The 22,114-nt window shown below is 56.6% G+C and overlaps 1 protein-coding gene across 1 annotated transcript in view; it reads left to right on the top strand.

Annotated features, from left to right (window-relative positions):
* HCN4 (hyperpolarization activated cyclic nucleotide gated potassium channel 4) overlaps positions 1 to 20,593 on the top strand; it is a 42,599-nt gene extending 22,006 nt beyond the window's left edge. The window contains exons 2-8 of the mRNA XM_082736700.1: positions 3,633 to 4,056; positions 12,512 to 12,673; positions 14,721 to 14,939; positions 17,853 to 17,999; positions 18,099 to 18,339; positions 18,639 to 18,803; positions 18,905 to 20,593. Coding sequence (XP_082592826.1) covers positions 3,633 to 4,056; positions 12,512 to 12,673; positions 14,721 to 14,939; positions 17,853 to 17,999; positions 18,099 to 18,339; positions 18,639 to 18,803; positions 18,905 to 20,364 — 2,818 coding nt within the window. The 3' untranslated portion in view covers positions 20,365 to 20,593. The remainder of the gene's footprint in view (positions 1 to 3,632; positions 4,057 to 12,511; positions 12,674 to 14,720; positions 14,940 to 17,852; positions 18,000 to 18,098; positions 18,340 to 18,638; positions 18,804 to 18,904) is intronic.
* The last annotated feature ends 1,521 nt before the right edge of the window (positions 20,594 to 22,114 follow it).

The following is a 22,114-nucleotide window of genomic DNA, read 5'->3' as shown; positions in this document are numbered from 1 at the left end:
TCTCGGGATCTCGTTCTGTCCCTCACTCACTGTGTGATCTTGGGTAGATACCCCTCTCTGAGTCGCAGTGTCATCATCAGCAGAACACAGACATCAGCAGCCACCTGAGTGTTGGGGTGAGGATTACATGAAGTAACACATGGGGAGCACGAACTAAGTGCTTGATACATGTCAAATGGGGTCTTTATGAATTCAGTCACCAAGGAACCCCTTTAAAAAGCCAGGAAAAACAAAACAAAACAAAACAAAAAAAGCCCAAGTCCTTAAGGAATCACTTGAGATGTTTCTTATCCCTGGGCTTGGCGAGAATCAAGGTCTGGGAGCTGAAGATACAGTGGGGAGCCTGCGGCCAAGTCTGCCTGGCTAGAGCAGCAGAATGGGGTTGGCAGGCGTGTCGGGAGCTGTCCGTGGTGCTGCCCCTCTCTCTCTCTCCGCCCCCCTCACCTGGCCCTGCTTTTGGAAATCTGTGCCATCATCTTGTAAGAGTAAGGAGAGGTAGTTCCCAAGGCCAATAGCATCTCCTAAAGCCCAGATCCTCCAGGAGCACTTTCTGGTCTCACCCTTCTGGGCCACTGTGAGCCATACCTGGGCTGCTGCCTAGGATGGTTTCTTTCATCATTGCCCAACTTATCTTCTGTCTAAGCCTTGTATTCTGACTAGACCACGAGCTCGCTGAACTCAGGGCGTCTGTCTGCCAAGGTAGACTGGTTCTGTTGTCTGTTCACGGAATGTTGTGGTCCTTGACTTCCAGCACTGGACGAGCTCTCTTCCACCCCCACCCCCAGTAGATGCTTTGCTTTGACTCTTCTATGGAAGATTTCATCTTCCTCCCTCATCTCTTTCCGGTGAATTTGTTGAGTTGAGCTCCTAATTGACCCATTTAATAATATAGATAGGTATAGTCCAGAGGGTTTTACATATATCAATTCAAGTCATTTTTATAACTCTAAGTTAGATACCGTTATTATTCTCAGTGAGCAGACAAAGAAACTGAGGCATGGAGACGTTAAGTGACTTGCTAGTAAATGATGGAACCAGGAATTGAACCCAGGTTGGCCGGCTCTGAAAGCCTCTCTATGATGCTACAGGATAGTGGTTTCTGGGAAGGAATGCTCCAGCATTCCGACCCCAGCCCAGATCAGGCACCAGCAATATCTCTTAGCATCTGGAAACTCACGATTGAAATAATTAGTCAGAATGCAAGGAAATGGTTGTTTTTGCCTCATGTAATTTGGTTTTATGAAGACCACTAAATGCAAACATTCTCCTGTTAATTACTGTCTCAAATTTGGTCTGTAATTGAGAGAACTAGAGCTGGGGAAAGTGTAGAAACCCGCTGGAGTGGCAGGCCTGCCCGAGTCAGCATTCCCCGCCGCCTTGCTGCCGCTCTGTTAATTTTAGAAACTCCTCTAGCCTGTGTGTATTATTAGCTTTATGTACAGAGGACCATGGGGCCCTCAGTAGCCTCTCGATGCTAGTTTTGTTTTGTTTTTCCCAAGAGATGAAATGAAAGGGAATGGTGGCCATGTGTATATAGGGGTGTTTGCAGACTCTGTGTGTGAATGGGGATACCTGTTTGTAGCTCCTAATGAGTGTCTGCAGCTGTCTTTGAATGACGTGCATGAGGCTGTGTAGAGAGTGTACACAGCTCAGGAACATCGCATAGAAGCTGAAACCATCCTCCTGCAGCCCACGTGTCATTAGCAGGACGTGCTGTCTTCCATGTGGTGGGTGTGATGGCTGGGGTGGGCTCCTGAGTCTTAGGTTGGGCTGTCTCAGATGGCATGGGGGATTGGGGCTAGAGAAATGGTGGTGGAATGGAGGGCAGAGAAGCATCTGAAGTTGACCTTAGCATCAGCTTTAGAATGAGAAGCTTTAAGCCTGAGAGGCCCTGACTTGGGGTCCTGTCTTGAGGCTGTGAATGGTTTGGCTTTCAAAGGAACTGCTCTTCCCTGAGCTGTGTGGTATGAGATGGCTCTCTCGCCCACCTCCAGTGAGGCAGAGCCTGCTCTCTCTTTGACTCGTATCACCATTTTGAATCTAGCAAAGAAAGCAGTTTGCTCTGAAGTAATATTTTTTTTTTTCAAAACTAGAACTCTTGGGGCACCTGGGTGGCTCAGTGGCTTAAAGCCTCTGCCTTCAGCTCAGGTCATGATCTCAGGGTCCTGGGATCGAGCCCCACATCGGGCTCTCTGCTCAGCAGGGAGCCTGCTTCCCTGTCTCTGCCTGCCTCTCTGCCTGCTTGTGATCTTTTTCTCTCTGTCAAATAAGTAAATAAAATTTAAAAAAAAACTTAAAAAAATTAAAACAAACAAACTAAAAAACCTGGAACTCTTCTGGCAGGAACACTTTAGTTTTGGAGTGGGACCCTCTGAAGGCTCGAGGGAGGCTTGTCTTTTTGTCTCTTCTCTCCTGGCTTTCTCGCGGTCGAGAATTAAAGATGGTTGAAAGGTTATTTCTCTTGGGAGAGGACATGCTCATTTCTGCCTGACTTAATACCTTTATCTGTCATTGTGTAACTGTCTAAACTAATAGCAGAGGGAATAGCTATGCAGTACAGGTTTCAGATCTTGGGGCCAGCCCCAGGGTGGCTGGTACTCGGGCAGGGTCCCTGGGATTGATCGGTCATACCTTCCTAGACATGGGATGTGTGCCTGTCTGTGCTGTCTGCATACTCCAGAGGGGTATGCAGGCCTTGCTAGGCCAGGTGGTTTCGCCCTGAGGGGCCCTTCCCACCTCCCTCAGGAAGACCTTGCAGTTGCTTTGACACCTTAGGAGAAATGGTACTGTAAGCCCCCACTGATCTCACTCCATTGCATTGAGTGGCAACACACAGGTGCCTGAAATCCCCTCATTAACACTTCCTGCCCTTGAAGATTTCACTGTCCTTCCCCAGCCCTCTGTTAGAACACAAACCTCTTGGGGAGAGAGATGGCCAGGCATTTTCTGACTATAGGGGATAGACTAAAGGGGGACCCCAGAGAGCCAGGGTGGGTAAAGGCCAGATCAGAATTATGGGATGCAGTGTTTAGACTCCACCCTTATTGCACAGTGAGAAAACTAAGGGCCAGAGAAGGCAGGGCACCTTCTTGACATCACACAACCTGTCAGTGACCAAGCTGGAACTGGATCCCGGGCCTCCTGCCACCCAGGTACCTGCCATGTGTCTGGTCCTCACCTGCTCTCTGGTCACGGTCTGTAGCTTGTCTGCCTGCCAGCCTGTCTCAGGCCATAGCTGACCCTCAGGGAGAATGGAGCAGCCCGGCTGGAGCCTGGAGAATTATAGGTCGAACTGGTCCTACTAAAACTAAAACAGCTTCACTCTTCTTTCTGGATCTCATTGTTTGGTTTGCATTTCAGCCTGACTCCCACTGGGGAGCGGGGATGGGAGAGGGAGGCTTGTCACTGGGGACCAGATGGAGACAGGCAGAAGGTATCCTTAGGGAAAAGAGAGCTTTTCTGTGCCACTCTCCATATTTTGCCCATGGTACCCTTGTGCCTACCTCACGCAGTGACTCAGAACATCCGAAGACTTCCCTCTTCCATAGGTGTGCTCCCTTGGAGTTTTCTCTTTAAGTCTGTAACTTATTCTCTCTGTCCTCCTGGCGACTGATCCCTGTGTCTCCGGGCAGATTTTATTGGGACCTGACCATGCTGCTGCTGATGGTCGGAAACCTCATCATCATTCCTGTGGGCATCACCTTCTTCAAGGATGAGAACACCACGCCCTGGATCGTCTTCAACGTGGTGTCGGACACATTCTTCCTCATCGACTTGGTCCTCAACTTCCGCACAGGGATCGTGGTGGAGGACAACACTGAGATCATCCTGGACCCCCAGCGGATTAAGATGAAGTACCTCAAAAGCTGGTTCGTGGTAGATTTCATCTCCTCTATCCCTGTGGACTACATTTTCCTCATCGTAGAGACACGCATTGACTCTGAGGTCTACAAGACAGCCCGGGCCTTGCGTATCGTCCGCTTCACCAAGATCCTCAGCCTCCTGCGTCTCTTGCGTCTCTCCCGCCTCATTCGATACATTCACCAGTGGGAAGAGGTGAGTGGCCAGACCTAAACCTCTTGGGGGTAAGGGATATTTTTCCCACAGGGTGGGTGAGGGCCCAGCAGGCAGTCTCAGATAGCTGGATTTGGGCTGGCAGATGGTAGCAGGCACATCTTCTCCAAGAGGACAAATGATAGTAATTTCTTGACTTCTTATCCTGGGCTAGATATTATGAAAATTACTTTGCAGATGGTATCCCTTGTAAGTCTCTAACAACTGTAGTGGTACTCATTTTTTACAAAAGGAAACCAAGAGGCAGAAAGGGATTCATATGAGGTCACAGAATCAGTAATTGGTGAACCTGTACTCGAGAGCTTGCACAGTTAATCACTGGGCTATACTGTAGGGAACGCAAACTCAGGAGCCTTGAGGGGCCAGGCAGGGAATGTGATGGGTGAAAAGGGCCAGTGGGAGGCAGTAGGGAGTATGGCAGACTGGGGAAAACTGATGAATACATCTTCCGTCTGCCTCTACTCCACCATAGCCACTTGTTGCCAATTAAGAATCGGCCCAGGGTTGTGAGATCTACAGATTGATCATGAGAAGCAGGAATCTGGGGTTTTGTGCCAATTTAGTTGTCAGGTATCTTAGGTGTCCTGGGGGTTCTTCTGGAGCAGACCCTGAGGTGAGGATTTGCATGAAAGTGGCTTTTTTTTCCCAGCGAGGCTGAGGCAGGAGTGTTTCCAGGAATTATCTGCTGAGGGACTAGGGAAGAGGGATAGGGAATGGAAGGAAGGAAGCCAAGCAAAGTGCTGCGGGGAGCTCTGGGGACAATGTACCTCACACCTCGGGTAAAGAGTTGGAATTTTTCTATCCCCTTGCATGGCAGCCCATGGTTCAGGGCACTCCCCGCCTGCCCTCGGTGCTAGCAGGCAAAGCAGCTTCCAGCAGCCTGGGGCGGGTCTCTGATAAAGAGCCACAGGGGCTAACTGCAGGGAGTGAGAAGCATCCAAGGAGCCTGGAGTTGTGTGTATGCGAACTGTAAAGAGATCGTAGGGCCTGTGGGCAAAGCACCGGCTCCAGAAATGAAATAAAAATTTGTGAAAGAACTGGGTGGGCCAACACCGTTCTGAACAAACCTAGCTGAGCCACGGGCTGAATGCAATCATCTGTGGGAGGAACTGGGGAGGACTGTGGGCTGCAGTTCGGAAAAAGGCAGGTGACCCTCTGAACGTGCAAGCACTTCTGTCTCAGTTTGCCACCACCCAACTATGCCTTGGGGCCGCAGCGGCAGGCAGGCTGACCTGCAGGAGCCCACGTGGGGGTAGTTGTGCTCTGTGAGGCCACCCACTTTGGGGTCCGGAGTGGGCTGGAGCCTGGGGGAGCTTCATGCAGAGGTGCGTTTCTTGCCACGGCTCACTGCCAGTCTTCTGGTCCCCAGGATTCCCCTACTTGGTTGGTTGGACGGAAGTTCCTGTGCTCGGGGCATGAAGCCCTCACCCCACCCCCGGGGCAGCCTGGGCCCCCCCAGTAGCACACACGGCCGATGGTCAGGGTGCTGGCAGATTGAGGTCAGGGGTATCACAAAGGCCTGTGCTGCAGAAGTGCCCACACCAGCCTGGCAGCATCACTCCGTGGTGGAAATTCTCTTTGTCTAGGAGAACTGGTGGTATTCCTGCTGACAGAAGAGGGGCTGTGACTTGCCCAAGGTCACACGGGCAGCCAGGCCTCTGGAGGGGCTGGAGCAGAGCCCAGTTAGCTCTCTGGACTTGTAGCAATGAGGGGTCCCTGCCTGGGGCAGTGGAAGTTCCGGGGGCTTGAGCTAGGATTATGCATGTGAGACCCGAATTAAAATCCTGGCTCCACACTGCCTGGCTCCATGACCTTGGGGTCACCTTGCTTCCCTGAGCCTTAGTCTCTTATCCGCAGAGTGGGTTTCATCCTCACTCGATTGTTGTGAGACGATGTTAATAAGACACTTAGCAGGGAGCCTGGTGGATGGTTCGGGAAAGGTCCCTCCCCGCCCATTTGTTTGTGTAACCTTCTATGTCTCTGTGGGTGGGTGAGGGGTGTTACTTATCTCAAATAGTTTTTTTTTCCCCCCTTAGAGATTTATTTATTTATTTATTTATTTGGGAGAGAGAGAGAGAGAGCGCATGAGCGGGAGGGGCAGAGGGAGAGGGATGCCGGGATCAATCTAACGACCCTGAGATCACAACCTGAGCAGAAACCAAGAGTCGGATGCTTAACGGGCTGCGCCACCCAGGAGCCCCTCGAATATTTTTTACCCTTTATTTTGCTGGCTCCTCACACCTAGCCAGCAAGGTAAAGCAGGCGGGACTGATTCTTCCTGTTTGTCCTGAGGAACAGGGTCAGAAGCTCCAGGTGGCCCAGGGGTAGGATGTTGGAACTGGGCCTCCTGACTCTGGGTTCCTGCATTCTTAGGTGGCCTGAAAGCAGGATGACTTTGATTCTGTTGTCTGTTCCTCTGTTAGCAACGCCTCCTAGCTGAGGTTGGGAAGACAGGCAGCCAAGCAGGTGGAGGGGTAGGGTGGGGTGTTCTGTGTGATGGGTTGAGTTTGAGCTACCTACAGGACATCTAGACACAGAGAGCTGTTGGCCTGGGGATCTGAGCTCAGACCTGAGTGGGGAGAGGGTTAGGGTGGGGGCAGGAAGGATGGAGGCAGATTTCCTGGAACTCCCTGACAGGCTTGTCTTTTGGTTTCGGTCCCAAGTAGAAATACCACAGCCTCTAGAGACCTCCAGGCAGACTTCTGGACCATGATGGCTTCCTCAGTCCCCAAGACCCCCTCCAGCCTTCTGTGTGTCTTGAACTTGCAGCTAGACTATCATTAAAAGCAGAAAAGTAGCCTCTCTTTCCCTTCTCTGGCACTGGTTCAAGTCTCCAGGCCCCGGCCCCCTGGGAACCATCCTTGCTGCTTCCTGACGCCTGGGCCCTGGAGGCCATACTATTTGGGGGAGAGCTGACAGAATTGCCCATGGCTGGGCAGAGTGAGTCCTGGAAGAGAAACTAAGTGCTTCTTTCACTTCCCTGCACCAGACATCTGGGAGCTTGGTCCAGGGCTTTGGTCCCAACTGCCTCTCTGGCAGACCCCACCCTGGCCACCCTCTGGGCTATCCAGAACTGCCCAGGCAGGCTCTTGCCCCAGACCGTTCCCTGGGATAGACAGAGATCCCAGGAGGCCTCAGTCTGGGCTCTGAACTGGACATGGGTACTGAGCGTCCTGGGCAGGGAGGGAGATCCCAGGAGGCCAAACAGATGACTCCCCACCCCCTCTACACACACCCTTCTCCAGCCTACCAGCTGGGGAGGAAATTGCTTTAAGCTGGCTTCTGTGGGCACACCGCCCAGCCAAGGGCTTCCGCTGCACCTCTGGGATGGGATTGGGCTCCCCCAGCTGGCCCCAGGAACCCTGTCTGCACATCCTCTACAGCCTGCCCTGGCCCTGGACCTTCTCACCTCAGCTTGGCCTGGAGGCAATAGCAGGGACACCCAGAGGTCCCAGGTCTACATGAGACCTGGGAAAGGAGATATTCAGTAGAGAAAACCCTGCTCTCTTTCCTCCTATAACTCCCTATGTGAGTCCCTTTCCTTTGGGGGGCCTCAGTTTCCCCAAATGTCAGGTGTGCCCTGATGTTCTAGGGGGTTGGGAATTGGTCCCCACTCCAGCCTCCCCTGGCAAGGATGACATGAGCTGACCCTGAGGACACTGTTGTGGCCCTGGGTGGGGGCTGGAATGTCAGCCCCCCTGTGAAGAGGAAACAGCTTGACCGAGGCCCCTGGCTTCAGCTGCCTCACCCAGCCCAGCCCAGCCCAGCGCCCTGTCAGAGAGTCCTCAAGTGCTATTAGCAGGTCTTGGGAGTCAGGGGAGGTGGAGGGTCTCGGCAGGCAAAGGCCACCCTCTCAGAGGACGCCAGCCTCTGCCTCCAACCGGGGCAATCTAGGTCAATGTTCTCCTCCCCAGCCAAGCCTCTTCCCTCCCTCTGAGGTGTGAGCTTGTTACAGGCACGGAGGCTATTGTTAGAAACCATGGTCCATCCATCCCCCCCCAACCCCGGATGTTCCCCTGCAGGCCCAGCACCCCAGTGACCCATCCCAGCATCCTCTTTCCCTCAGCGGACAGGAGCCGTGGAGGAAGGCTGGAGGCAGGAGGCTGGGCCGCGGCCGAGCCTCCTGATGAGTCTCCTCCCCCACGGACCTTGATTTTTCTTTGTCTCTCTCAGAATCCAGGAGTGGTCCTAGGGGTAGGGGTCGGCGCTCTCTCCAGGCCCCAGGAAGGGACCCAGTATGGCCCTCCATTTGGCTACCTCTAGGAAGTCTCCAGGACACACACGCACCATCCATCCTCTCAGGCCTCGGATTGCTGACCCTAGTGTGGTCACTGGGTCCTGAGATGCAGGGAGAAATTGTTCCTTTTCCCTGAGGAGAAAACGAGTCACCCTGGGAGGGAATTCAACCCGGCCCCAAGATGAGGCCTTGGCAGAAACTCCAATTTCTGGTCTTGCCCCAGGACTGAGAAACCAACTCTTTGTTTGAAGGCTGGGGAAGAGAGGGAAGGAAAGGAACAAACATGCATTGAGCACCTACTGTATACCAGCTGTGGACATCATCTCTCCTGATCCCCAAGATAGCCCTGGGAGCTGGCAGTTATTGACCCATTACACAGATAAGGACCTATTACTCAGAGCAGAGAAGGCGCTTGGCCCAGGTGGAAGACATGTCGCTCTGTCTCCGCATTGTGGTGGGAACACTACGGTGCCTCCCCCGAGGGCCCCATGGGGCACAGAGAGTGAGCCGTCCAGGCTATCCGCCCAGCGAGCCTTGCAGGGCCTGGAAATGAAGGTACTCAACCCCCACAGTCACAGTCAGAAACAACATCATAAAAGGGGGTTTTAATGAAGTATAAAGAGCAAGATAAATATTTGTGCGATGCAGCTGACTTGCGGGTGGCCTGCGGCCCCAGCCCACAGCAGGGACACACAAGGATTTAGCCGCCTCTCCTGGCAACGGCCAGCCTCACTCTCAGCAACCACACCTGGGTGCCGTTGTGTTGGGCCTGGGGCGTGTGTGCTCACCGCCCGGGGTACCCTCCTCACCTAAATGGGTGTCTTTGCCCCTGCCACCAACTCTTGGCAGGAAGTTCAGGTTTTGCCATGTTGGGCCTTTGAGAGCCAGCCACAGTACCCGAGCCCCCAAAACTCCCACCCTCCCAACCCTCCCCACCTCCACCGGGCCCCCTTCCAACAACCGCCTGCTTCGTTAGCCCAGCGCCCAGCTCCCCCTGACTACCCCGCAGCTCTGCAGGACATGTGAGTCTGTGCCCACCTCCAGGAAAAGGCACCTTTTCCTTCCCACGCAGGCAGAGACGGAGTTCTCGTTGGCTGCACCTGCCCAAAGTGGGGGGGGTTTCCAAATGCCACCCTGTACACTCGTGGCGGCTCTGACCCCCTCTTCCCCATCCCGGTCACGGTCACCTTGCCCTTTACCTCTGTCAGGAAGCACTCCTCAGTTCCTGAGAGCACACCACGTGCTCTGCCCCAGTCATTGCTGAGGTCACGATAAAGGCAAAACTAGGCAAGGACGATCCTGGAGGAAGATGAGCTCCGAAGGCACCAGAAACATAGGTCATACCCAAAGAAAAGCAGGTATTGCATAAAAATATACCAGTCCGGATAGCTCTGTCTCAAACGCCCAGAGGGATTCATGCCCGGGGCAGATTCTGTGAGCTGCACCAGGCAGGGGACACTTTCTCAAAGGGGTCCCAGGCTACCTGAAGCTCCGGTTCTGTAAGATACACTGCATTCTACAGATGCCTCATAGGACTCTCTCCCACAGACCCTGCAAGTACGGCCCCGCTTGGGCTGTTGGAATAGAATACCACATACCTGGGGGCTTCGACGAACATTTATTTCTCACAGTTCTGGAGGCTGAAAGGACAAATCAGGGTGCCAGCATGGTCACCTTCTGTCTGAGGCCCCCGTCCGCATTTGTGGAATGCCACCTGCCTGCTGTGGCCTCACACAGCCGAGAGCTCCTCCTTCTCGTGTCTCTTCTTCTAAGGGCATAGACCCCATTCATGGGGCTCCACCCCCCATGACCTCATCAACTCCTGAAGGCCCAACTCCTAATGCCATTAGTGGGGGTTCGGGCTTCAACATATGAATTTTGGGGGACACAAACATCCAGTCTAGGAAACCAAGGAGCTTTGTAATAAAGACCCTACCCATGCTGTGTTCGGGGCCCAGAGGACCTTCTTAGCCAGTTTAATTCTCCAGAAACCTCGAGAAATGGGGGGCAGATATCTAGCTCGTCTTAGATGATGGGAGGCTGAGATGTGGCAGGACGTGAGGGCAGGTGCCGGCCATCTCTGAGACTGGATGGTTCCACGTCACTTGCCTTCCCCATCCTGTTGAGTCTGGGGAGCTGGTGGCATCCTGGTCATCTTGGACTCTGAAAGGCTAGTGATTTGCCCAAGGTCATAGAGCTATTGCGTTCACCTAAGCAGTGAAGAGCCCAAAGTGAGATCTCCCCTCAGAGCCGCAGCTGGGGTGCTGGTGCTCGGGAGCTGCTGGGGATGGGGAGAGGCTGAGGAGCTTCCCAGGCTCAGGGTCCAGGCCCCACGGCAAGGCCAGCAGTGGACAGATGGCCAGAGTCACCACTGCACACTCAGGCATGCCTTGGCTCCTAGACGCGGGTCCCAGACCCATCCTGCCCTGGCCAGTGTCTCGTGCCCCACGCCCCTGACGTTGACATTGACGCAGCGGCTCGGTGGGGAGCGATGTGCTGACAGCCTGGGGCTTACTGAGGTGAGATGCTGGCGAGTTCCGGCCGCGCCTGTGTCCCTTTGCCGTGTGAATTCAGCCACATCGGGTTTGAGTTGTTCCATCTGCAAAATAACTCCTGGAAACCATCATTCCCACACTGGGCCAGTCTGATAATCTGCGGGCAGCCCTGAGCTCAGACGTGCCTCTCCCACTGCCACCATGACGGTGGCCAGTCCCTTTCCTTCTCCAAGCCTTGGTATAAAATGGATTAATAATATTTTCAGCAAAGGGTTGTTGTGAGGTTAAATGAGATGATGGCTGTGGGCCCACATGCCCCCACTCTGACACGAGGGCCACAGGGGTGATGGACCGCCACCCTCCCTGCACCTTTCCAGGGTCCACTTCATCCTGAGAAGTCTCCATCATCTTTTGGCTGGAACATCCAGAGTTGTGCTAAGGCGGGTGCAGGTGGGCACAACCCTGGATGCGCCCGACAAGCAGTATTCATGTTGGGCTTTTCCAAACCTTGCCCCAAACTATGCCCACACTTCAGAAGGGGAAACTGAAGTCACTACTATCACAATGACCTGCCCCCAGCCACCAAGCTCTACCCCATCCTGCCCCCAGAGTCTCCTAGGCCGGGGCAAGACCAGAGTCCAGAAACCTCTCTCTGACCTCCTTCCAGATCCCTGTCCCCTCACTGCCCCGTCAGTATGGGGATCCCCGTTAATACCAGACCAAGCAGCAGCTCTGGGGGGGCAGGGCAGGGATGCTGGGATGTGCCCCCCTGGCCCTGCCCCACCAGGCTTCATTAAGCCTCTCCTAGGAGCCACAGGAGTGGAGGTGCAAGCTGGTGCTGGGCTGCGGTTGCAGGCTCTGGGCTTTATTAAGCAATACGGGAGAGCATGACTACTAATACATATGACCGAATCATAAAGATTAATTATTAACAACAACCCATCAATGAGTAATGGTCCGCAATTTGTGGAATACTTCTATAGTACCGAGCGCTTTATATGTATAATTTAATACCCCTGACAGTCCACTCGGGTAAGAATTTTCATTGCCATTTTCCAGATGAGGAAATATAATCAGAGAGGTTAAGGGGCTTGCTCAAGGTTGCACAGCTGGGAATTGGTTAGAAGTGGGTCTGGGATCAAGGTCTGTGTGATCGGGGAGCCCGTGTGTCCATGCTGCTTCCCCTTCAGTTCTGTGGCTGCCCTGAGCAGAACCTTTCTCCTCACCCCCCCAACCCCCCTGCCGCTGCCCAGCCACTGGTAGGTCCTCCGCCTAAAGCAGCAGGTCTGGGGAAACACAATGGCCCTGGTGTGACGACAGACTGTGGTCCCCTGAGGAGCCTCCTGCTGGCCGGCTCTTCTCTCTGTGGTCTTCATGGCCTAGAGACAGCTTCTCCGCCCACTCTGGGGCTACGGGGGGCTCCAGGGGCCCTCCCTTCAGATATCCGGCCTGCAGGGCTGAACTTCCTCCCCCATCTGCCCAAATCCCAGGAGCCGTCCCCCCTGTCCCCCAGCCTGCTTCTTCCAGGCCACCTTTCTGCCACCTGCCACCCTTGACCCTGCACACACCTGCACCTGCACCAGGCCAGCTGCTCCGCCAAGTCCACATATGGCGGTGCCCAGCAGCAGCAGCAGGGGCAGGCAGAGTGGGGCCACCTCTTCCCGGTTGGCCACCCATCTTAACGTTTCTTTCCGTCTGCCTCCAGATCTTCCACATGACCTACGACCTGGCGAGCGCCGTGGTGCGCATAGTGAACCTCATTGGCATGATGCTTCTGCTCTGCCACTGGGATGGCTGCCTGCAGTTCCTGGTGCCCATGCTGCAGGACTTCCCCGACGACTGCTGGGTGTCCATCAACAACATGGTGGTGAGTGCCCGGCAAGAGTGGGGCGGGTGCTGCCTGGGCAGGCAGAGTCGCTCCACAGCCCGGGACTCCCAAGCCCCAGCACGTGGGGTCCTGGGCTGCCCCCTTGGTGCCCACGGGCACATGACTCCAGCTGATACAGGTCCCTCCCAGGGCCCTCAGCTGTGCCCTGCTCGCTCCCCGGCCTTCTTCTGGCCTCCCGTGCCGTCAGGAGCCCTGGCGACTTCACCCAAGGAGACGGAGACCTGGCCATTCTCAGACCGTTATTAAGTGTGGCCAAGCTGGGCTGGGGGCTCCTCCTGCCCTTCTGCCTCGGTTCCCCAGAGGCAGACCAACCCAAAAAAGCTGAGCCGGAGGAAAGCGAAGCCTGTGAGGAGCACTGTGGACGGCGCCTAGGCCTGGGCTAGCCCCCTTCTGCTGAGCTGGGCTGTCCTCTACCTGCTCCTTTCCCTGCCCCCAGCCCCACCTCTCAGACACACACTGCTCTGCAGGGTGAGGACCACCTCCCTACCACCAGCCCTGGGAGGGGGAGAGGGAGATGGAATGGGGGCTGGGAAGCCATAACGCAGACCCCACCCCCCATCGCCTCCCAAAGATAGAGTGGGCACTGGGCTGGGTGAGGACCCCCTAGACCCGTGAACATTTCTCTGGGTCTAGTGACCCTCCCTCCTTCTCCCGCCCAGTCTATCTGGTTGGGTCTGCAGGGTTGGGTCTGGTGGCAAATCCCCAGAGCCCCAGGGGAGGAGAAACCAGCTTTGAAAGAGGTGAAAGAGACCCTGAGGCATCTTCCAGCATCAAATAGGCCTTTACAAAACAGCCTTTTGATGAGCTTAGTGTAAATGAATCAGCCATATGGATTGAATTTCCTGGTCCCCAGAGGCTCAGTGGTAAGGCCGGAAGCCCTGACTAGAGGCAGCTGGGGGCCACCCCAGGTCCCCAGGCCTGGATCCGAGGCCAGCACCCCGGGATCAGCCCCGCTGACCTCCCAACCTGGTCTGCACCGAGAGCCACCAGACCCACTCAGCTTTGTCTGGGACCATCTGAGTGACCTTGAACGTGGCTGGCAGCTGCTGAGCCTTTCTCCAGGTGCCAGGAACGGCCTGCTGACCATGGAAGGGTCTGGGGCTCTGGGCACCGGTTCTGCTGGCCCTGCGTGTCATTGCTTCACATGTCCCCTGTATGAATAGGGAGACAGTGGGGAGGTGGCAGATGCTGGGGTTCATCTGGCAGCTTCCTCTTCAGGGACAGTTTCCTCTGTGTGAGGGTGACAGGCCCACACACGCACTAAATTCAGGAGATGGCCCTTCTGCGCCCAGCGTTCCCACACAGAGACTTCCTTGAGACACTGACTGGCTTTGGAGACAAAAATAGCCAGGAGCCTCACTCACTCCCTTCCTCCCTCCTCCTGCCCCCAAGCAGTGTCTGTTCCAGACAGCCCAGTTCCTGGTGGGGGTGGCCTAGGGGGCCCTCAGCCCTGGATCCATTCCGGCAGGGCTCACCCAGGAGGCGAGTTAGCTCCCCAGCGCTTAGACTTTGCTCACCCAAAATGAGGACAGTGTTTTTGGCTCGGTCTGCCGGAGCCTGTCCCCCCAGGGGAAGCATATCTGGTTTTATAATTGAGGTCAGTGGGGAAATGGGCTTCACTTGGCAGTAGTTTGCAGGGGTGGGGTGGGGGGGGGATAGAGCTATTTCAGCAAGTGGAGGACAGCAGGTTGGCTCAGCCTGGAGACTTTGGCTGCTTAGGGGGGCTCCTATGGGGACTGAGAAGTCAGAGGGGGTGAAGTTGGCTCCCCTCCTTTTGCTGGGGACTGATCCCTGACCCCCCAGAGCAAGAGAAAGGCCCGAGTCAGGGATTCAGTGTCACCGCAGGTCACCAGCGTGGGCCTCCTGCACCTCACCCGAGGCCATCAGCCAGCAGCAAGGTTGGAAGGCCTCCCTGGGCTCAGCCACTGGGGAAGGATTAGGCTGAGGGGTGGGAGGCGGCAGGGGCCTTTCTAGCAGCTAGTGAGAGTGGCGGCCATTCACAGCACCCCCTCTCACCTGTCCGCAGAACAACTCCTGGGGAAAGCAGTACTCGTACGCACTCTTCAAGGCCATGAGCCACATGCTGTGCATCGGGTACGGACGGCAGGCGCCCGTGGGCATGTCGGACGTCTGGCTGACCATGCTCAGTATGATTGTGGGCGCCACCTGCTATGCCATGTTCATCGGCCATGCCACGGCCCTCATCCAGTCCCTGGACTCCTCCCGGCGCCAGTACCAGGAAAAGGTAGGGCAGAAACCTGGGGTCCCTCTTGGGTCGGCTCAGGGGACCCTGACCCGCGGTCCCCAGGGAGCACAGGCTGGCAGTCGGGGTAGGTCCCCACCAGACCCCTGACGTGCTCTGCCTTCTACATCCTCTGGCCTCGGCAGCTCGCCTCTTTCTCATGGGCAAGTTCCTGAAACAAACAAAACTGCATATTGTTTATGACTGCTGAATCCGTGGCTCGGCCCATGGAATTGAAGTTCACTAGTGCCCTCTGCATTACTAAAGCCAATGGTTCCCTTTGGGTCCCCCCCACCACCCGCTGGGCATCTCAGTGGTATTTGACAGTTATCACTCCCTTCTTGGCTTGGCACTTAGTTTCTGTAACAGCACACTCTCAGCTTTCCATCCTCCCCCTCTGGCTGGTCCTTCTAGCTCTCCCTGTGCAGTGGGGCCCATGTGATCTACCCAGCTGTCCATGGAGTGTGGGTATGTTACTTCCCACCTCTGTGGCCCATTTGCTTATCTGTAAGATGGAGACAGCAAGGAGAAGGGGTCATATCATGGGGTTTATGAGGAGGGAGTGCTGTGTGCCAACCGCTAAGACTGTGTGAGCATGGCGTAGGCTATTCAATATTTATTGGCTAAATGGGCTCCATCTGGCACCTTCCACTCCATACTCTGCATGGCAGATAGATCAGGCACCTAAAAAATGTAAAGTTGATCATATCATCCTGCTTAAAACTCATCAGAATCTTCTTGTTACTTGTAGATGCAGAGGAACCCTGCAGTGGGGTTCCTCAGCCTGGCATTTAAGGGGCATAATCTGGCCCCTGCCCTTCTCATGCCCAGATCATGCCATGGGCCCTACAGCCCTCTATTCGAGCCTCGCCAGGCTCCTCCTTGCATGTGCCCTCCTGCCACAGGGCCTTGGCACGGACACTAGCCTGGAACGCTCCTCGCTCCTTTTCACCCGACCACTTCTCCACCTCTCAGCCTGCACTTCCCCTTGGTGAGCTTTCTGTGACCCCGTCAGCCCCACCCATCATGTGAACCCCTGGTGCCCTCTAATTCCCCTTCACCACACTTGGGACTCCTGCCATATTTGATTACTCTGTGCAGTCTGTTGTTCAGTGTCTATGTCCTGCCTGTCCAGGTGGTGGCTCCGTGAGGGCAGGACCCAGGTCTGTCCCTCCCTATTGAATTGCCGGTGTCATGTCCGGCACTTAGCAGGGCTTAGTGTGTATTGATTAACTGGCTGCCTGCCTGCCCCATGTGCTGTCCCTTGCTGGGGTGACCGAGACATGGAGGCCCAGGTCCCATCCTGCCAGAAGGAAAGTTCAGGAGTCTGCAGAGCCAGCCCAGGGTGGGAGGGGCAGTTTGGGGAGGCAGAGAAAGAAGGTAGGCGAGAATTCTAGGCTAGCCACATGATGAGCATGATGGGTGGGAAAGAAATCAGCCTGATTTGAACAAAGGGTTCTGGGTTAGGAATGAGGGGGCTGGAAAGGGGAAGGAGAGGAGGAGTCAGGTTATAAAGACCAGGGTTTAGTCCAGGGCCAGGGGAAGGATCAATGTGGGCCTGCGTCAGGGCCCAGCCTGTGACCAGGTCAGGACTCCATGTGAAACCAGGATCAGGGCTTGGTGTGGGACCGGGATGGGGGCTCAGTCGGGACTCTAGTTTAGAAAAAGCACCAAGGTTCATTCGAGGGCAGAGTCAAGCTGCTTGTGACTTTCCATTTGGGAGTTGTCTTTATTTGGTTCTTTAGCTAATGGCTCTCCAATATGATTCACTCATAAATCTCTCTGAAATGTATTACCTCCCTTTGGTCCCCACTTCTCGCTCTCGCCTAGGTCACTTTAGCCAGCTTCCGACTCCCGCCCCGTCTCCAGACCCTGCCTCCCCACCACTATGGATGTTCCAGGCATGGGGAATTCTCTAAAACACAGCTTTAGCTGTTCTGCCCCTGTTCCCATACACCGCAGGGAAGTCCCTGTCTCCTGGGGCTGGGCACAACCTCGAGCAGACAGAGCCAGCTTGGCTGGAAGAATGCATGGAAACTTCATCTCCCAGGCCTCGGTTGCCTGCTGGCATCTGTCTGCAGCCATACTGTGTCCCCGCCTATTGGGAGCCCCAATGTGTGAAAACATGCTCCCCTCTTCTGCTTGTTCCTGGGGTATAGGAATTTCCCTTGCATCTCAGTGTGGGAAAACTCTGCTCTTGCCTACTATTTCTGCCTAACATGCCCCTGTGGACCCCCACTCCGCACCCGCAGTCCCAGGATGCTGGAGCAGACCCCACAACTTCACCCCGGGTAGATGGGAGCATTTCGTATTTGCTTGAGCCCTGGGCATTTCAAGTCTCAAAGCTCTTATCCCCAACCTCTGCTTAAGGAACTTGTTCTACCCTGGCCATCCCCATGGGCTAGAGTCACTCTTCCACAAAATGCCTTGGAGCCAGCCAGGGGCCATGTTTGGATACACAGCGTATGACCATCAGGCATCCTGACTTCAGCCTCTGGGTCCCACTAACCCACTGTGGCCCAACCCTGCTGCCCAGCCAGTGTGATCACTGGTAGCAAAGAGTTCCTCCAGGACCCGTGAGCTTTCTCTTGTCCACAGTGTGACATAGGAAAGAGCCAGGGGCAGAGGAAACTTGAGGGACTCTGGTCGGTTGGCCTGGAATGGGGCTTTGGATAGCCCCTATTGTCCCCAGCCACCTCCAGAGAGCCCTGGGCACACTGATGGAGCCCCTCCCCCGCCCCAGGCAGCTGGGAGTCAGGACCATGGTTTGGGGCACACCCCCACTGAGGATCTCAGCATCGAGGAGCCAGGCTGGGCCAAGGAGGCCCACAGGGTCCGTGCCAGCTCTGGTCAGCAGCAGGGCCGAGGCCCTGAGGAGGTGACGCCCTCTCCCTCTCTCCTTCTCCCCCGACTCAGTACAAGCAGGTGGAGCAGTACATGTCCTTCCATAAGCTCCCACCGGACACGCGGCAGCGCATCCACGACTACTATGAGCACCGCTACCAGGGCAAGATGTTCGATGAGGAGAGCATCCTGGGCGAGCTGAGCGAGCCTCTGAGGGAGGTACGTGGTGGGGGGGGGGTGCGGGGGCTGGCGACCAGGAGGGGAGCTTCCCTCCTGCAGGGCGGCTCCCTCATCTTCTCCACCCTGTCTGGGGATTAGGAGATCATCAACTTCAACTGCCGGAAGCTGGTGGCCTCCATGCCGCTGTTCGCCAACGCGGACCCCAACTTCGTGACCTCCATGCTGACCAAGCTGCGCTTTGAGGTCTTCCAGCCTGGGGACTACATCATCCGTGAGGGCACCATCGGCAAGAAGATGTACTTCATCCAGCATGGCGTGGTCAGTGTGCTCACAAAGGGCAACAAGGAGACCAAGCTGGCAGATGGCTCCTACTTTGGAGGTGAGGTGGCCGGCGGAGCCCTAGGGGGCAGGGGAATGGGCTGGAGAGATACTGAGGACGATGTTTGGGGCTCTTCTGGCCTCTGCCTGAAGGTGAGGGCCTGTGGCCCTGGGCGGGGGTGGGGGGCGGAGCTGCGGCCGGGAAGAGCCTGGCACCCACTTGGGGGCATCTAGTGTGGTCACCCCTGGGGATGGGGCCTTGTTACCGTCAGGCGTCCCTACCAGACCGTGGGAACCCAGGTCAGGGGCGAGCAGGAGGCCCCTTCGAGCACCCCCTCCCCACTCCCGCTGTCCTGGCAGAGATCTGCTTGCTGACTCGGGGTCGGCGCACGGCCAGCGTGAGGGCCGACACATACTGCCGCCTCTACTCGCTGAGTGTGGACAACTTCAATGAGGTGCTGGAGGAGTACCCCATGATGCGGCGGGCCTTCGAGACGGTGGCGCTGGACCGCCTGGACCGCATCGGTGAGGGGACCGGGCCGGGCGGCGGCTGGGAGGGGAACCCCCTCGCCCACCCCCTGGCCTCCCGCTCTGGCCTGAGCCCCTGCTCTCGTTCCGTGGCCCAGGCAAGAAGAACTCCATCCTCCTCCACAAAGTCCAGCACGACCTCAACTCAGGCGTCTTCAACTACCAGGAGAACGAGATCATCCAGCAGATCGTGCAGCATGACCGCGAGATGGCTCACTGCGCTCACCGCGTCCAGGCCGCCGCCTCGGCCACCCCGACCCCCACGCCGGTCATCTGGACGCCGCTGATCCAGGCGCCGCTGCAAGCCGCCGCGGCCACCACCTCGGTGGCCATCGCACTCACCCACCACCCCCGCCTGCCCGCCGCCATCTTCCGCCCCCCTCCCGGCCCCGGGCTAGGCGGCCTCGGCGCGGGGCAGACGCCCCGGCACCTGAAGCGGCTGCAGTCCCTGATCCCGTCGGCGCTGGGCTCCGCCTCGCCCGCGAGCAGCCCGTCGCAGGTGGACACGCCGTCTTCCTCCTCCTTCCACATCCAGCAGCTGGCCGGCTTCTCCGCGCCCGCGGGCCTGAGCCCGCTCCTGCCCTCGTCCGGCTCCTCCCCGCCCCCTGGGCTCGGCGGCTCCTCCCCGGCTCCCACGCCCTCGGCCTCCGCAGCCGCCACCGCGGCCACCGGCTTCGGCCACTTCCACAAGGCGCTGGGCGGCTCCCTGTCCTCGTCCGACTCTCCGCTGCTCACGCCGCTGCAGTCCGGAGCCCGATCGCCGCAAGCCAACCAGCCGCCGCCCCCGCTGCCGGGGGCCCGCGGGGGCCTGGGACTCCTGGAGCACTTCCTGCCGCCCCCGCCCTCCTCCCGGTCCCCATCGGCCAGCCCCGGGCAGCTGGGCCAGCCACCTGGGGAGCTGTCCCCCGGCCTGGCCGCCGGCCAGCCAAGTACGCCAGAGACGCCCCCGCGGCAACCCGAGCGGCCGTCCTTCGTGGCAGGGGCCTCCGGGGGGGCTTCTCCCGTAGCCTTCCCCCCACGCGGAGGTCTCAGCCCCCCAGGCCACAGCCCCGGCCCCCCAAGAACTTTCCCAAGTGCCCCCCCTCGGGCCTCCGGCTCCCACGGTTCCTTGCTCCTGCCGCCCGCCTCCAGCCCCCCAGCTCCCCAGGTACCCCAGCGCCGCGGCACGCCACCCCTCACCCCGGGCCGCCTCACCCAGGACCTCAAGCTCATCTCAGCCTCCCAGCCGGCCCTGCCCCAGGACGGGGCGCAGACTCTCCGCAGAGCCTCTCCGCACTCCTCGGGGGAGTCCGTGGCGGCCTTCCCGCTCGTCCCCAGGGCCGGCGGCGTTAGCGGGGGCAGCGGGGGCCTCGTTCTCCCGGGGAGGCCCTATGGTGCCGTCCCCGGCCAGCATGTCACTCTGCCTCGGAAGACATCCTCAGGTTCTTTGCCACCCCCTCTCTCTTTGTTTGGGGCAAGAGCCGCCTCTTCTGGGGGGCCCCCTCTGACTGCTGCCCCCCAGAGGGAACCTGGGGCCAGGTCTGAGCCAGTGCGCTCCAAACTGCCGTCCAATCTATGAGCGGGGGCCCTTCCTTCCTTCTTCTCTCTTCTTTTTTTCTCCCTTCTTTCTTCCTTCAGGTTTAACTGTGATTAGGAGATATACCAATAACAATAATAATTATCATTTAAAAAAAAACCCACACCAGAAAAACAAAAGACAGCAGAAAATAACCAGGTATTCTTAGAGCTATAGATTTTTGGTCACTTGCTTTTATAGACTATTTTAATACTCAGCACTAGAGGGAGGGAGGGGGGAGGGAGGGGGGAGGGAGCAGGCAGGGCCCGAAGGCAAAAGCCAAAAGAAGGCAGGTGGGGGTTTCTGGGGCTTGATGGCAGCAGGGGTGACCCACCTTTGGGGTTTCTTAGAGCAGATCTGTTATTGTATCCTATGGCAACAGTCACCACCAGCCCCGTAGCTGTGAACTTGGAGCCCCATTCTGTGGGGGTCATCTTCTTCCCCCACAGGAAGGGGTTGCCCCTGGATATGTTCCTGGGGAGCCTCAGTCATCTGGGTCTTTGAGACAAAATGGGGCCAGGGCCCTGAGAGTCTTGCATTTTTTTTCTACTGCAAACTTAGCAAGATATGTATATGAACATGAACATGTATATGTATATGTATGTAAGATGTGTATATGTATAGCTATGTAGCGCTCTGCAGAGCTGTGTAGATAGCCACTCACATGTGTGCACATTGTAACCCCATGTTGCCAGGACACCCAGGTCACCTTACATTCAGCAACCTGTCCTGGCCCTCAGGCTGGGCACCACAGGGTCTGGGGAAGTGTTCTTTCCAGTCCTCAGGGAAGAGGACCCCAAGACCTCTCAGCAGGCTCCCTTCCTCACCATCTCTGGTCTCAAGTCCAGTCCTAGCTCGATATCTCACCACCTGGAAGCAGAAGACCCCCTCCTTCCCTGTGGGGCTCAAGCACATCCTCTCGCCTCCGGGCCCTCCGTTTTCCTATCTGTATGGTGGGAGGTGAGGGGAACTTCTATTTATTGAGTCTGCTCTGTGCCAAGCACTGGTTTAGCACTTTACACACATTAACCCCTTCAATGTCACAAAGACCATGAGGTTGGTACTTTGATTCTCCCCATTTCACAGGTGAGGAAACTTGAGTTTGAGGCCATTTTTCCAGAATTGCGTAACTAGGAGTGGCAGAGCCAGGAGTGCCAGGAGATTTAAATCCATGACTGCCTGAGGCCAAATCCTAGTTCCCTTCCGGAAGCAACTGTTGAGAGGGACTGAGTGACTCCCCAGGCATGGTGGTATGGAAAGACACCAGATTTTGGAAGCAATGAGACCTGGGTTCAAATCCCAGTCCTGCCACTTCTTAGCTGTATGACCTTGGGCTAGCTATCAGACATGAGTCTGTTCCCTCGCTTGTAAAATGGGAATGATTATGGTACCACTTCACAAGAACCTATGAGGACCAGATGAGAAAAGTAGCAGATGTGAAATGCCCAGCCTCGCGCCTGGCACACACCATAGTAGGTGCTCAATAAATCACATCTCTTCTGTTCCCTCCTCATGTGCCCAGCCCACTGCTCCAACAAGCTATGGTGAGAGCCCAGAGAACCCTGGCTGAGGGCTCCAGGACCTTATGATCTCAGGACACAGGAGGTGGCTGGGCCTCCTGAAGGGCCTCCTGTGGCCAGCCGCGGGCTTGAGCCAGGCCTTGAGAGGTGGGAAGAGTTAGGAGGAAGGAAGGAAGGAAGAGGAAGGAAAGGTAAGAGAAGGGGGGAAGCAAGAAAGGGGAGTGGGGTGGGAT

Source organism: Mustela nivalis, assembly GCF_964662115.1.
Source record: "Mustela nivalis genome assembly, chromosome: 6".
NCBI lineage: Eukaryota > Metazoa > Chordata > Mammalia > Carnivora > Mustelidae > Mustela > Mustela nivalis.
The sequence above is the reverse complement of the archived record's forward strand: the minus strand, read 5'-3'. Positions and strand labels throughout refer to the sequence as shown.